Source organism: Bubalus kerabau, chromosome 3 (assembly GCF_029407905.1).
Source record: "Bubalus kerabau isolate K-KA32 ecotype Philippines breed swamp buffalo chromosome 3, PCC_UOA_SB_1v2, whole genome shotgun sequence".
Taxonomy (NCBI): Eukaryota; Metazoa; Chordata; class Mammalia; order Artiodactyla; family Bovidae; genus Bubalus; species Bubalus kerabau.
Genome location: NC_073626.1, coordinates 189,415,579 through 189,430,631, shown reverse-complemented (window position 1 = coordinate 189,430,631; position 15,053 = coordinate 189,415,579). Strand labels below are relative to the sequence as shown.

Below are 15,053 nucleotides of genomic sequence, written 5' to 3'. Positions count from 1 at the left end.
TTCTGCACTTTCTGACGAGCAGCAGACGCTCACTCCCACCTCTGCATGCAGTGTGTGCTTTCTCCTGGCTTTCAAGACTTTCTCTGTATTTTTATCCTCAGTAACTTGACCACGATGTGCTTGGTGGTCTTCTATGAATTACCCTGCTTGGGACTTAGTAAGATTCTTGAGTATGTAACTTATGCTTTTCACAAGCTTGGGTAATCCTTGGCCATTACCTCTTCGAATATTATTTTTTGCCTATTTTTCCATTGCACTTCTTCTGGGACTCCAATTACATGTGTGTTAGAGCGTCTAATACTGTTCCGTGGATCAATGAAATGCTTTTTTAAAAACTCTCTTTCCTTTTTGTCTTAAGAACAGGCAATTTCTAGTATTTTTTTTAAATTTCTAGTTACTTCCAGGTTCACCAGCGTTACCCACTGTCAGTTTCGACCTGCTCTTAAACTAAGCCCACTCAGTGAATTCTCTGCTTCCGATACTGTACTTTTCAGTTCCAGATTTTCCATCAGTTCTTTAAGTTTCTAACTCTCTGCTGAGACTTCCTATCCTACTGTGAGTATATCTTCCTTTATCTAAGAACACAATTACAATTGCTTAAACTCCTTTCTGCTGGTTCCCACAAGCGGGTTGCTTCAAGGCTGGTCTCTGTTCAGTCTTTTCACTCGAGTATGTACCGTGTTGCACTGCTTCTGTGTATGAGTAATTCTGGCTCGTATGTTGGCCATGTAAACGACACGACGCAGTAACGCTGGACTGGACTGTGCTTCTCAGAAGAGTGATGATTTTTTTTGTTGTTGTTAAGGCAACAATTAGTATGACTGATCTCAAGATCTGGGCAGTTCATAAACAGAATTTGGGACTCCCCCTCTGTACCTCGTTCCAGGATTTCCCCCTCCTTTTCTGGTCACTGTGCTGGCTTCCAAATGCATACTCTGGTTATGTAAGCTAGTGACCACAGTAAGACTGTGGTTTTTTTAATTGAGTTTTAGCCCTTGCACTCCCATATCAATGGGGGCTTACCCTCAGTTAAAGAACATGCAAAGAGAGTTTATTTTTGCAAACCATTCTATACCCCCAACTGCCAACTCTCTCTGCGTCTGCCTGCTTCGGTTCCTCTCCTGCGCCTCTGGTCCCTGCTGCTGCTGCCTTTTTTGAAGATGTATGTATCTTGCCTGTGCTGGGTCTTGGCTGCAGTGCACGGCTTCTCACTCAGGGGCTCCCCTGCTGTGGGGGCACAGGCCCCAGGCACACGGGGTCAGTAGTTGCAGCACGCAGGCTCTTCCTGAACCAGGGATCAAACCTGTGCCCCCCGTGTCGGCAGGCAGATTCTAAACCAGTACACCCCCAGGGAAGTCCCACTGCTTCTTATACTTGTTTTATAAACCAGAGTGTACAGTTATTATTTGTGGAAGGGTTAGGGCTTCCCTGGTCGCTCAGATGGTAAAGAGTCTGCCTGCAATGCAGGAGACTCGGGTTCGATACCTGGGTCAGAAAGATTCCCTGGAGAAGGAAATGGCAACCCACCCCAGTGTTCTTGTCTGAAAAATCCCATGGACAGAGGAGCCTGGCGGGCTACGTCTATGCAGTTGCAAAGAGTCGGACACGACTGAGCGACTTTCAATTTCACTTTCAATCTAATGAAAGCTATTCTGCCATTACTGGAAGTAAATGCAATTGATCTTTAAATTTTTTTATCATTAAAAATGTTATAAATTTAACTCTCCCAGTTTTAATCACATTCTGCAGTTTTAATTTGCAAAGTTTTTATTTTTTAAGTGATAACATTTTTATTATTCCTTAATCAAGTAGTTATTTAACAGAGTGCTTTTTAATTTCCAAGTAATTATGGTTTTTTGCTCTTAATATGAATTTTTAGTTTTATTGTATTATGGTCAGAAAGTGTGCTCTATACAATTTGCCTTTATTTGGATTTTATTAATAATTTTCAGTTGCTAAATATCTGATAATTTTGTCTGAGAAGATCATATATCAATTAACTCTACTAAAAGAGTTTATGGGTTGACAGAGTTTAAAAAAAGCATTTAGAATATTGGTAGTTTTCAAACATTTTTTTTGGTGCCATGGAAGCTTTTGTTCAAAGGAAATACTCATTTATAAATAAAACGGACCACAAAACAGAGCAGGGCTGGTGTTACTGGGGAGGCAGAGGTAGCTGGTAGTGGGAAGCTAAAGCCCAGCTCGCTAGACTCTTTCCTCTCGGCTCTCTGCGGAGCGCCTTTAAAGATGACGGAAGAGCAGTTCAGAGATGTAACGTGAGGGACTCGGCCTGCTGCTGCTCTGGAGACGTGGACTGTGAGCCAAGGGCTGCGCTGGCCTCTGAACACTGGGAGTGGCCCTCAGCTGGCTTCTGCCAAGAGCTTGAAGGGACAGAATAGATGCTCTCGTCTCCAGAAGGAATGTGGCCTGCGGACACCCTGAGCTTAGTCATGAGACCTTTACCGAACTGCTAACCTACAGGACTCCAAGAGAATAAATATGTTGTTTTAAGCCACTAAATCTGTAGCAATTATTACTACAGAAATAGAAAGCTAACAAAAAGGAATGGATCACTTTTAATATTTTAACTCCATCCCTATCTTGGCCCACCACCATTCCGGACAAGTTTATGGTGTTCATCGTTATTGTAGAATACACAGGCCCACATTCATAAATTAACATAAAAACACTGAGGATTTTTAAACTGTTAATGTGTTAATAATTTCAGATCTATGCATAAAACAATCTCTACTGTTATGCTTTGAGATGGAAGTATTCTAGAAACTGTTACACTTTGATTTGGAAGAAGAAAAGGAATTTCATAAGAGCTGTTCTTCTTGGTATTATCGTTTTTTAATCTGAAATCCCAGATTATTATTTTTTTTAATTTAATTTTGATTGAAGGAGAATTACAATGCTGTGCTGGTTTCTGCCCTACATCAGCATGGATTAGCCATGGGTATACACACGTCCCCTTCCTCTTGAGCCTCTCTCCTGGTACTATGTTTTTGAATCAGGTATCTATGTCATTCTTGTTTTAAAAACAGATGATAAACTCCAGAGCCACTGGATACTCTCAGTTTTAAAACCTTCCAAGGATGGGAAAAATGTGTCCCTGAATCAGACCAAGAGCTCACCTTCATTTATCAAATACCTAGCTTTCACAGAGATACTCACTTATTCAAATCAATCTCATAAGTTTGCATATGAGGTTTGTCTCCAGTCTTGTCTGGGTCCCATCGATAGATGGCAAATTTCTTGATTCGGGGTGCTGCGGCTGCAGCTGTCTGGACCCCACGGCAGGCCTGAAATTTAAAAAGTTCACAAGAAGGGGAAAAAAGAATCATTAAAAATGCAAGATAAATCATTCTACTTAGTCGGCACTATAAACTGCAATACTGGATACAAACTCGTATATTACTGACACAGTCTTCCTGAGAAACACAGCCATTCAAGATCCAACACAGGGCACCAAGCACCTATGAAACGCCAGCGATGGCACTGGGGGCCGGCGGAATGGCGCTGAGTAAACACACACAGCCTTTGCCCTCATAGAAACCAGTGTGCAGTGAGCAAGAAGAGAAACGAAATACTTCTAATAAAACACAGCGAGGGAGCCTGCAGCAGATTTTTACACTACCCTAAGTGGCCGGGGAGGCCTCCATAAGGGAACTTAAGCTGAGGCTTCATGACTAGGGGTGAAGGGCAAGGAGAAGGGGCGTCATAAGCTGAAGGCACACGTGCAGAGGCCTGGGTGGGAGAGCACAGAGCCCTGTGAGGACCGAGAGACGCCCACTGTGCAGGGGCTGACCTGAGACGGGATGAGACGGGGCAGGCTCCAGGGAGGCAAGAAAGACTTCTAAGTTTTGATCTTATCCTAAGAGTAATGAGAAGCTAACAAAAATTTATCAGGTGGATGACATTTTATTTTTGAGAAGACCACCACCGGCTTACAAAGGAAGACTCGTCAGATGACATCTAGGGAAACCAGCTAGAAAGCGACTGCGGTGGCCAAAGCGAGACGCTGGTGTCGATTCCGCATTTCAGTCTGAGCCACTGTTTAAAAAAAAAAAAGACTAGGCGGCTAACACAACAAACATTTACTTCTCATGGTTCTGGAGGCTGAAGTCCAAGATCCCGGTGTCAGCAGCTCTGGTTTGGTGTCTAAGTGAGGACAGACAGCTGCATCCTGCTCTACCTTCACATGCTGCAAGGAGATCTCAGCTCTCTCCTTCTCTCTATAAGGGCAGAAGCCCATCACACAGGCCCTGCCCTCATGACCTAATCTAACCCTAATTCCCTCTCAAAGGCCCCAAGTTCAAGTACCATCACACTGGGGATTAGGGCCTCTGCTATGAGTTCTGGAGGAACACAAACAACCCACCCACAGCAGGGCAGCTGTGCACAGCAGTGCAGGAAACAAGAGAAAGCACACTGCATCTTAAAACAAGGTGAAATCTGGGCACTAACAAACAGCAGAGACCTGCGCTCTGAACACAGCTCCCGGGATTTACAGCCTGTGACAGGCGGTGTGGCGTGAGCCACAGGGCCCTGGAGCGCCGCCAGGGGCTGCTGGGAGACGACAATGGTAAGCGGGGCTGGCTTCCCGCCCTCCGTCCAACAGAGCAGCCGCCCCACAAAAACGTATTTGCAAAAGGGTGCTTTGCTCAAAAAGTTTTCTGTTTAAATTTATACTCATCTTCAAAGCCACTATTTATTACTGCCAGGCACTGTATTAAATGCTTTGTATTAATGATTCCACTGGACCTTCATTTTTAAAGATGAGACAAATGAGGCTCAGGGATCAAGTGACGGGCCCACGATCGAGAGCTGGTGAGTGGAACCAGGACTGGAACCCAGGTCTGGCCCCAGGGCCCACGTTCTCAAACACTATTCTGCTTACTCGGGAATCTTCTCAGGTCTCTCCTCTGTGCTGTTTTCTTCTCTTTCCATCCTAGCTCCTTAAGGACGTGTGTATTAGTCAGGGCTCCCCAGAGAAACAGAACCAACGGTGTGGCCCTACATACACACACGTGTGAAAAGGCATTTAGTACACAGAATCGGCTCACCTGACTATGGGAATTGGCCCGTGTGATTACGGGGATAACGACCCCCAAGGTCCGCAGCTGCAAGCTGGAAAGCCACCGATGCAGCCCCAGCTCAAAAGTCAGCGCTCGAGACCCAGGAAGAGTTGTTACTTCAAGTCCAAAGGCAAGAAAAAGAAATCAATATCCCAGCCTGAGAGGGGGACTTCCTCTTATTTGAAGGAGGGCCAGTTTTTTGTTCTATTCGTATCTTCAGTTGACTGGATAAGGTCACCCATGTTAGAAAGCACAATATGCTTTACTCAGTCTATCTTATTTTTTGAAACATAATTAAAAATCTTTAAACAATTTAAATTAAAAAAAAAAAATTTTATTTCCTGGCCACATTGTGCAGCTTGTTGGATCTTAGTTCCCTAACCAAGGGGTGAATCCAGGTCCTCAGCCGTGAAAGCCTTAAGTCTCAACCACTGGACCACCAGAGAATCCCCTCAAATATTCTAATACAATTTTAAGGCTTACTTTGCATTTACAGTTATTACAAAACATTGGCTATAGTCCCCGTGTTGCCTCCCTGAGCCCATCTTACGCCCAGCGGACTGTGTCCCCCCCACCCCCCGCCCTGCACCGCCCCTCGCCCCACGGCCCCTGCGGGGCACCCCCCCCACCTGCCCCCGTAACCATGTTGGTTCTCTGTAACTCTGCTTCCTTTTTTCTTTTGTTCAGTATTTTGGTGTATTTTTAAGAGTCCACATATAAATTATATCATATAATAATTGTATTCCTCTGTCAATCTATCAATTAAAATGCTAAACTCATTCAAAACCACTCTCACTGAAACACTCAGAAAAACATTTGACCAAGTATCTGGGCCCAGTCAAGTTGATACAGAACATGTAACAGAATGGAATCCTATACTTTACATATATTTTACATCTCCCAGCATACCTGGTCCAGGCCTCTGCATATAGCAATTCAATCCACGGTTAGGAATGATTGAAGAAAAGAGCAAAAACTGAGCATTAGAATAATGCAAAAATGTGGTTTATTTTGAATGTACCTTAAAAGGCTGAACAACACGACCTACATCGAGCCATTAAGAAATAAAAGTACCCCTCTGTTTGTGGCATTGCCCTACAACGAATGCTAAGCCACAGCCATCCCCTAGTCCTTGAAGCCCTTTTGCATTTAGGCAGACAAAACAAGGCAGAGACCGCAAGTCCTGCGCGCTTCTCCTGTGGCTGTGAGGAGGGGGAAGGCTCTCGCCAGTCCAAAGAGTACTTGGCAAAATTCAAACTACATTCTAGGCCACCTAACTCTCTTATAAACGGCTAAAGAAAGCAAAAACTCTTAAGGTTCACTCAGTAATTACAAGAAATGCCCTGGAGTTTATTACTGGCTGGCAAAAAGCACCCCAAATTAAATAAAGCTGAAGATATCAACCCTCAGTACGGGAAGAAAATGTATGAAGAAAATGAAAGTGAAGGTGAAGATGAAAGCTGTATTTTATCAAATCACCAAGCTGGTGAAGATCATTAAACAAAGGAAAGTCATTTCTGCAAATGAACCCTTTCCAACTCGAGACTCCATTTTGTGAAACGTCAGGCATGCTTGGCTAGCGCCACCTTGTGGCGACTAAGAGGAGGTGGACAGACTCGACATTTGGCCGCGTCGTCCCGACAGCCGCAGGCTCTCAGCAGCCCAGCACCTCTGCCCTCGGCAGTGAAAAGGGGCGTCCTAACCACTAGACTGCCGAGAATTCCCGGTTGCAGGTATTAGCTCCGGCAAGCTTTTGCTTGCTTAACACCCACGCCCACCCTTTCTGGGGACTGCCCTGGTGGCTCAGACGGCCAAGCGTCCGCCTGCGATGCGGGAGACCTGGGCTCGATCTCTGGGTCGGGAAGATCCCCTGGAGAAGGAAATGGCAACCCACTCCAGCATCCTTGCCTGGAAAATCCCCTGGACGGAGGAACCTGGAAGGTTACAGTTCATGGGGTCGCAACGAGTCGGACACGACTGAGCGACTTCACTTCACTTCTTTCCTCTTTTTTGTGCGATTTAATGAGGTATATTCATTATAATAAATTCACCAATTTTAAGTGTATAGTTTGATGAGTTCTGATACAATTGTATAACCACTGCCACAATCCCAACAGAACACCCCCATTAAGAGAGTTCTCTAGCGTCTCTCTGCAGGCCGCGCCCGCGCCCTGCCCCCAGCAGCTGACTGGCTTCTATCACTGCAGGTGCGCCTCTGACAGACTCCATACAACCACGAGATCACACATCGTGGGCCTAGCTTCTCCTGCTCCACAAAATGCTTCTGAGATTCATTCATGTTGCTGCGTATGCTCATAGACTGCTGCTCTTTAAGTTCACACCTTTCAGTTGGAAATAACTGTAGAATCCCATGCATTTATAAAAAATAATACTGAGCTCCCACCTGTCCTTTACTTGACTTCCCTCAGTGGTACCAATGTACAAAACCACAGCACAACAGTACATTACTATTAAGCCCGACACAGTCAAGGTATGGATTCCCTTATGGCTCAGCTGGTAAAGAATCTGTCTGCAATGCGGGAGACCTGGGTTCGAAAGATCCCCTGGAGAAGGGAGCGGCTACCCACTCCAGTATTCTGGCCTGGAGAACCCCATGGACTGTGCAGTCCACGGGGCCGCAGGGTCGGCCGCGAGTGCAGAGCATCACGTCCATCATCACAAGGACCTGCTTCTCTAGAGTCACAGTCAGGCCCTGCAGACCTGCCATCCCCCCTCCTTCACCCCCCCCCCCCGCAATTAATTACTAACCTGTTACATTTCTATAAGCCTGTCATTAAACAAAAGTTATATAATGTAATCATCTCTTCTGTAACTTGGGGGGGGGGTTCATTCAGCGTAACTCTCTGGAGGCTCAGCCACGTTAGACGCCTCAACACATTTCTTCTTATTGCCCAGTAGTGCTCCCCGGCCCGATGCACCACAGTCGAGCCGTTCAACCACTAGAAGACTGTTTCCACGTTTGAGGCTATTATGAATAAAGCTGTAATGAACAGTTGTGGATAAATTTCTATGTGAACGTAAGTCTCCATTTCTCAGGGGTAAATGCCCAGGAGTGTAACTGCTGGGTTAAGAAAATGCAGAGGAACCAGAGATCAATTTGCCAACATTCACTGGATCATACAGAAAGCAAGGGAATTCCAGAAAAACATCTATCTCTGTTTAATCGACTACGTTAAAGCCTTTGACTGTGTCAATCATAACAAACTGTGGAAAACTGTTAAAAAGATGGGAATACCAGACCACCTTACCTGCCTCCTGAGAAACCTGTATGCAAGTCAAGAAGCAACAATTAGAACTGGACATGGAACAATGGACTGGTTCAGGACAGAGAAAGCAGTATGAAAAGGCTGTGTGTTGTCACCCCGTTTATTTAACTTATACGCTGAGCACATCATGAGAAATGCCAGGCAGGATGAGCTATAAGCCGGTGTCAAGGTCGGCAGGAGAACATCAATAATCTCAGATAAACGGATGACACCACTCTAATGGCAGAAAGTGAAGAGGAGCTCAAGAACTACTTGATGAGGGTGAGGAAGGAGAGTGAAAAGCCAGCTTAAAACTCAACATTTAAAAAACTAAGATCATGGCATCTGGTCCCATCACCTCCTGGCAAATCAAGGGGGAAAAGGTGGAAGCAGTGGCAGATTTCTTTTCCTTGGGCTCTAAAATCAGTGTGGTGACTGGAGCGGTCATGGAACCAGAAGGCGATCACTTTTTGGCAGGAAAGCTACAACAAACCTAGACAGTGTAATTAAAAGCAAAGACATCACCTTGCCAACAAAGGCCCACCAGTGAAGGCTACAGCCTTCCCAGCGGTCACATACAGTTGTCAGAGGTGGAACATAAAGAAGCTGAGCGCTGAAGAACTGATACCTTCGAACTGTGGTGCTGGAGAAGACTCTTGACAGTCCTTTGAACAGCAAGGAGATCAAACCAGTCAATCTTAAAGGAAATCAACCCTGAATACTCATTGTAAGGCCTGATGGTGAAAGTGAAGCTCCAATATTTTGGTCACCTGATGTGAACAGATGCTGATGCTGGGAAAGACTGAGGGCAGAAGAAGAAGGGGAAACACTGGATGAGATGGTTGGATGGTATCACCGGTGCACTGGCCATGAATCTGGGCAAACCACGGGGGCTGGTGAGGGACGGGAGGCCTGCTGTGCTGCGGTCCACGGGGTCTCAGAGCCAGAAGCGACCGGGCGACTGAGCAACAGCGACAGGTGGCAGGAGAATGTTTACCTTTCAATAAACTGTGCTCCAAAGTAGGAGCTGCTGTGCCTGAGTCAGGCAGGAGGGGGAGAGGGACAAAAGGTCTTAAAAAAATTAACTTCTACAAATTCAAAAACATTAGTAACCCTTGGAATTTAAAAAAAGCCTGGGACTTTGCGGTTGTCAGCTGCAACTCCCTGGTTTTAAAACCTGAGAAATCTGTACGCAAGTCAAGAAGCAACAGTTAGAACTGGACATGGAACAACAGACTGGTTCCAAATCGGGTAAGGAGTACATCAAGGCTGTATATTGTCACCCGGCTTATTTAACTTCTATGCAGAGTACATCATGAGAAACGCTGGGCTGGAAGAAGCACAAGCTGGAATCAAGATTGCCGGGAGAAATAGCAATAACCTCAGATATGCAGATGACACCACCCTTATGGCAGAAAGTGAAGAAGAACTAAAGAGCCTCCTGATAAAAGTGTAAGAGAGTGAAAAAGTTGGCTTAAAACTCAACATTCAGAAAACGAAAAGCATGGCATCTGGTCCCATCATTTCATGGCAAATAGATGGGGAAACAGTGGCAACAGTGACAGACTTTATTTTTCTGGGCTCCAAAATCACTGCAGATGGTGACTGCAGCCATGAAATTAAAAGACGCTTGTTCCTTGGAAGAAAAGTTATGACCGACCTGAAAGTGAAAAAGTGAAAGTGAAGTCGCTCAGTCATGTCCAACGCTTTGGGACCGCGTGGACTGTAGCCCACCAGGTTTCTCCGTCCATGGGATTTTCCAGGCAAAAGTATTGGAGTGGCTTGCCACTTCTTTCTCCAGGGGATCTTCCCAACCCAGGGATTGAACCCAGGTCTCCTGCATTGTAGGCAGATGCTTTATCGGCTGAGCCAACAGGGAAGTCCTACCTAGACAGCATATTAATAATAAAAGCAGAGACATTATTTTGCCAACAAAGGTCCGTCTAGTCAAAGGTATGGTTTTCCAGTAGTCATGTATGGATGTGAGAGTTGGACTATAAAGAAAGCTGAGCACCGAAGAATTGATGCTTTTGAACTGTGGTGTTGGAGTAGACTCTTGAGAGTCCCTTGGACAGCAAGGATATCAAACCAGTCACTCCTAACGGAGATCAGTCCTGGGTGTTCATTGGAAGGACTGATGTTGAAGCTTAAACTCCAGTACTTTGGCCACCTGACGCGGAGAGGCAACTCACTGTAAAAGACCCTGATGCTGGGAAAGATTGAAGGCAGGAGGAGACGGGGACGACAGAGGATGAGATGGTTGGATGGCATCACTGACTCGATGGACACGAGTTTGAGTAAGCTCCGGGAGTTGGTGATGGATAGGGAGGCCTAGTGTGCTGCAGTCTATGGGGTCGCAGAGTCGGACACGACTGAGCGACTGAACGGAAGCAATGTGAAGGATGGAGCTACCATCAACTGAGGCGGGAGGAGACGGCTGGTGTGTGTGTGTCAGGATTCTGGTTTTGTGCCAGCAAAGTTTATTAAATACCCATGTGGAAATTCTGAGAATATGGCTGAGTGGCCATCTGAGTCTGAAGACTTGGGGTGATGTCTCGGCTGGAGACATGAATTTAGGAGGCATCGAAAGCCCGAAGGAGGGTCTATAAAGATGAGGCCTAAGGAGAGAGTCCCTGGAGTTCGGGGCAATGAGAAGAAATCAGCAAAGAGAGAGAGAAAGGCAGGACTGCCAACGCGTGAGGAGGAACACCTGGAGCCCGGCAGGCAGGCCAAAGCCATGTTGTGAGGCGGGCGCTGACGGCACGGTTCAGGGAGAAAGCAGCCACTGGCGCTGGAGCTAACACAGCCGCCCCTGGTGGCCCTGACCAGGGCCGTGAAGTGCTAAGGGTGAAAAGTCTGACTGGAATAGGTTCCTGAGAAGATGCGGAGAGATAACTGTGGGTGGTGAGTTTAGACACCTCTTGGGAAATTTTTCTGTAAAGATGAGTGGAGAACTGGGGTGGTGGCTGGATCTGGCTTTTTCTGAGATGAGAAAAATTATACGACGTTTGTGTGCTGCTGCTGATTTGACAGAGAATGAAAACCTGATTGCGGGGCCGGGGGGGGGGGGGGGGGCGGTGAGGAGAATTTCTGGAAAGCTATCTTTCAATAAGCGATGGGACACGAGCATGAGTGAAGGGCAGCCAGAGGAGTGTTGCCAATTTCTCCACAGTACCAGGCAGAAAAGCGCAATATACGGCCAGATGTGAAGAGGTGGGCAAATATTTGAGGGTTTTTTTTGGTAGCCTACCTAGCAATTCATACTCCAAACCCAAGAGTGGGGGGGGGGGGGTCCTTCAAAAGCATTTTTACCTCAATCTACAAAACTAAAGACTGTTCAAGGCTGAGCGCACCTTTGTAGGACATCTTAGATAAGATGAGATCCACAGTTTATAATTTAAGGGGAGAAGCAAGATCAAACAACTGGACTGAAAAGGAACTGAGGATAAGAAGGGTGAATTCTCCATTATGTCGAAGGCAGCCTGTTTGTTCTCTGGGAAAGCTTCCTTAAGGGGCAGGTTTGGAGCTAGATGGAGACAGGTTTGACCCTGATGCTGGGAAAGATTGAGGGCAGGAGAAGGGGACGACAGAGGATGAGATGGCTGGATGGCATCACCGACTCGATGCACATGGGTTTGGGTGGACTCTGGGAGTTGGTGATGGACAGGGAGGCCTGGCATGCTGCGGTTCATGGCGTGGCAGAGTCGGACACGACTGAGTGACTGAACTGAACTGAGAGGCAGGTTTGCAGGTGGGACAGAAAAGTGAGAGACGGAGAGGAGGAAGGCAGGGAGGCCGCAAAAGCCTGGGGAGAACAAAAGGTCAGGCTTACTTCTGAAATGTGTGCGTGGCACTGCTGCAAACCAAAGCTCTACCACTTGAGAGCTGAACGTTCTTTGGCAAATTACATAACCTTTCTGATTTTAGTTCCTCTTTTGTAAGAAGGCGGGGAGTATTAACATCTACCTTAGAAGATTCAGTGGAGGGCCAAGCTCCTAGAATTGTTCAGAAAATAATTTCTGCTTTTCAATACTGGCAACTGTATCAGTTCCTGTATTATTCTGATTGGCAGACAGATATCCTAACCCTACCAGTGCTGGGAGCAAAGATACACACAAGTGAAAGCAGGTGGTAACTGCCCTCAAGGAATACACAGTCTAGACAAGAGAATGAAGCAACGTCACAAGCGACAACGCAGTAAATCCTTACAGGCAGAGTTGTGGTTCGCTGGTGCAAACTAAAGCGGAAAAGGAGCGCGGAAGAGAAATCCAGCATGTTCTAGGTTCCTAGAATCTCAATATGCCCCAAGGTAATACACCACGCTCATTACTATTCAGGCCGCTTTTGAGGGTATGAATGCACATTCCTAGAAAACGTGAGCGTGGAGGTGTAATCTTCTGTTTTCTCTGCCCTCAGGGCCCTAGGATGGCCTCACCGGGGATTACAAGACTGACCTCTGAAACCAGCCCTCTCTATAATTCATTCTTGGAAGAGGGACCTGAGCTTTGGAACTCAGTCTCATTGGTGGGGCTGTCACCACCTGACTGCTTGCTCAGCAACTATAAAAGGAACTGGTAAACAAGGTCATCAATCACCAATTTAATGCTCAGAGGGCACCAGCTTGAGGCTCTGGTAGGCAGGCCTCACTCCCATCCCTGCTTTTCAGAATGACTGTAAAGTGACTTGTCCAGGTTCAGGGACAGCATATTGGAAAGAATCAGCATTAGAAGACGGGCCATAGGCACTGCGCTGGAAGGCCACAGCACTTACTTAATACCAGACGTATTTTCACATGACTGCAAGGAGAGAGAGACGAATATATTTCGTACACCTATCACGTGGATTTTTTCACACATTATGTTCAAAACAGTGAGTTTAGGTCCTAGATCAACTGGTTCTTGGCTGTGATATTTTGAGCAAGTGAAAAAAAATCTTTTCGGGGGGGCCTCAGTTTTCAAAGGGAGAAGAAAATGGCAACCCACTCCAGTGTTCTTGCCTGGAGAATCCCAGGGACAGAGGAGCCTGGTGGGCTGCCGTCTATGCGGTCGCACAGAGTCGGACAGGACTGAAGCGACTTAGCAGCAGCAGCAGCTTTCAAATCTCTAAAAAGGAGGTTAGAATTCCTGCTCACCCACATCACGGGATTTTTTTCCCCAGAGGAAAAAGATCTGAAAGGGATTTGTAAAACCCTCGTCTTTGATATACACAGACTGCAAGGGCAGTTTCCCTTCCCCTTCTCCATGTTCCCCTTTTCCTGACAATATAAGGGATGCAGAGAAAAACTATCAACGCGCCCTGAACGATATGAATAAGAGCAGCGCCAACCTCTGGATCCGATCCGGGTCCAAACCGTGAGGTCGGCACTACGACGCCGACGAGACCACGGTGTTTGGGGGGCTCTCGGGTGCCCCGGGGGCCAGGTGGATGCCCCCGCTTCCCGCTTCTCCTGTGCTTTCCGTCTTGCCCGGGTCCCCAGCCGTGCGCCCTGCAGGGGTGCCTCCCAGGCCCTGCCCTTCACGCCCCGGCGGGTCCGTCTGTCCCAGGCCTGACGGTTTGCGGGCAGAACAAGGACCTGGCGTCCAAACGCGAGTCCTCGCGCTCTGCTGCCACCCGTCAGGCGTCACCCGCTCGCCATGTGACCCCGGGCGGTCCAGGCGCCCTCCCGATCCTTTCTCCCCCCGTGTCTACAAGTCCCCCTCCGCCCCGACCACCTCGCCGGTGGCACAGAGGAGCAGGAAGAAACCGGCCTCAGGACCCCGGGCGGCGGGAGCGGGTCGCGCTCCTCCCCGGCACCCGCCCCGCCGCCCCTTCACGTGCAGGCCGCCTCCGCGACCTTCACGCCAGCCCTCGCCCCCGCGCCGCGCCGCGGCTCACCTGCAGGCGGGCCCCGCCGAGGGCGGCGGCCGGGAACCGGCGCCTCAAGGAGAGCGCGGCCACTGCCGCCATCTTGGCTCCGGACACCGAGCCCCGCCCCTCGCGCCCGAGGTCGCACCCCGCCGGCGTCCCGCCGAGCACCGCGGCGCCGCGCCACGGCCCCTCGAGGCCCCGCCAGCCGCGCAGGCGCCGCCGAGTGGGCGGGGCTTCCGGTCCCCGAGGGGGCGGAGGGAAGGCGGGGAACCAGCGCGAGCGTGCGCAGTGCAGGGGCCGGGGCGGGCCCGCTCGGCTTCCCAGGGTGGAAGGTGACCTTCCCAGAGGAAGGGGGCGGGGTTTGAGGGTGGGCCGCGGGAGGGGGCGGGGCTAAGTGCGCTAGGGGGCGGGGCCGTCCGATCCAAGTCCTGTCCCGGTTTTTACCCCTTTTTTCTGTTCAGTTCAGTTCGGTCACTCAGTCGTGTCCAACTCTTTGCGACCCCACGGACTGCAGCACGCCAGGCCTCCCTGTCCATCACCAACTCCTGAAATTTACTCAGACTCATGTCCATCGAGTCGGTGATGCCATCCAACCATCTCATCCTCTGTCGTCCCCTTCTCCCGCTTTCAATCTTTCCCAGCATCAGGGTCTTTTCAAATGAGTCAGTTCTTCGCATCAGGTGGCCAAAGTATTGGAATTTCAGCTTCAGCATCAGTCCTTCCAATGAATGTTCAGGACTGATTTCCTTTAGGATGGACAGGTTGGATGTCCTTGCAGCCCAAGGGACTCTCTCAAGAATCTCCTCCAGCACTGCAGTTCTTTCTTGCGTAAAATTTACCAAGCACATCACTCAGTTTC

At 48.3% G+C, this 15,053-nt stretch overlaps 1 protein-coding gene across 1 annotated transcript in view; it reads right to left on the bottom strand.

The window, feature by feature from the left end:
- The window catches only part of SDHB (succinate dehydrogenase complex iron sulfur subunit B), a 29,566-nt gene extending 15,188 nt beyond the window's left edge, over positions 1 to 14,378 (bottom strand). Inside the window, exons 1-2 of the mRNA XM_055574335.1 lie at positions 14,222 to 14,378; positions 3,178 to 3,305 (exon numbers count right to left, since the gene is read on the bottom strand). Coding sequence (XP_055430310.1) covers positions 3,178 to 3,305; positions 14,222 to 14,293 — 200 coding nt within the window. The 5' untranslated portion in view covers positions 14,294 to 14,378. The remainder of the gene's footprint in view (positions 1 to 3,177; positions 3,306 to 14,221) is intronic.
- Positions 14,379 to 15,053: the final 675 nt, after the last annotated feature.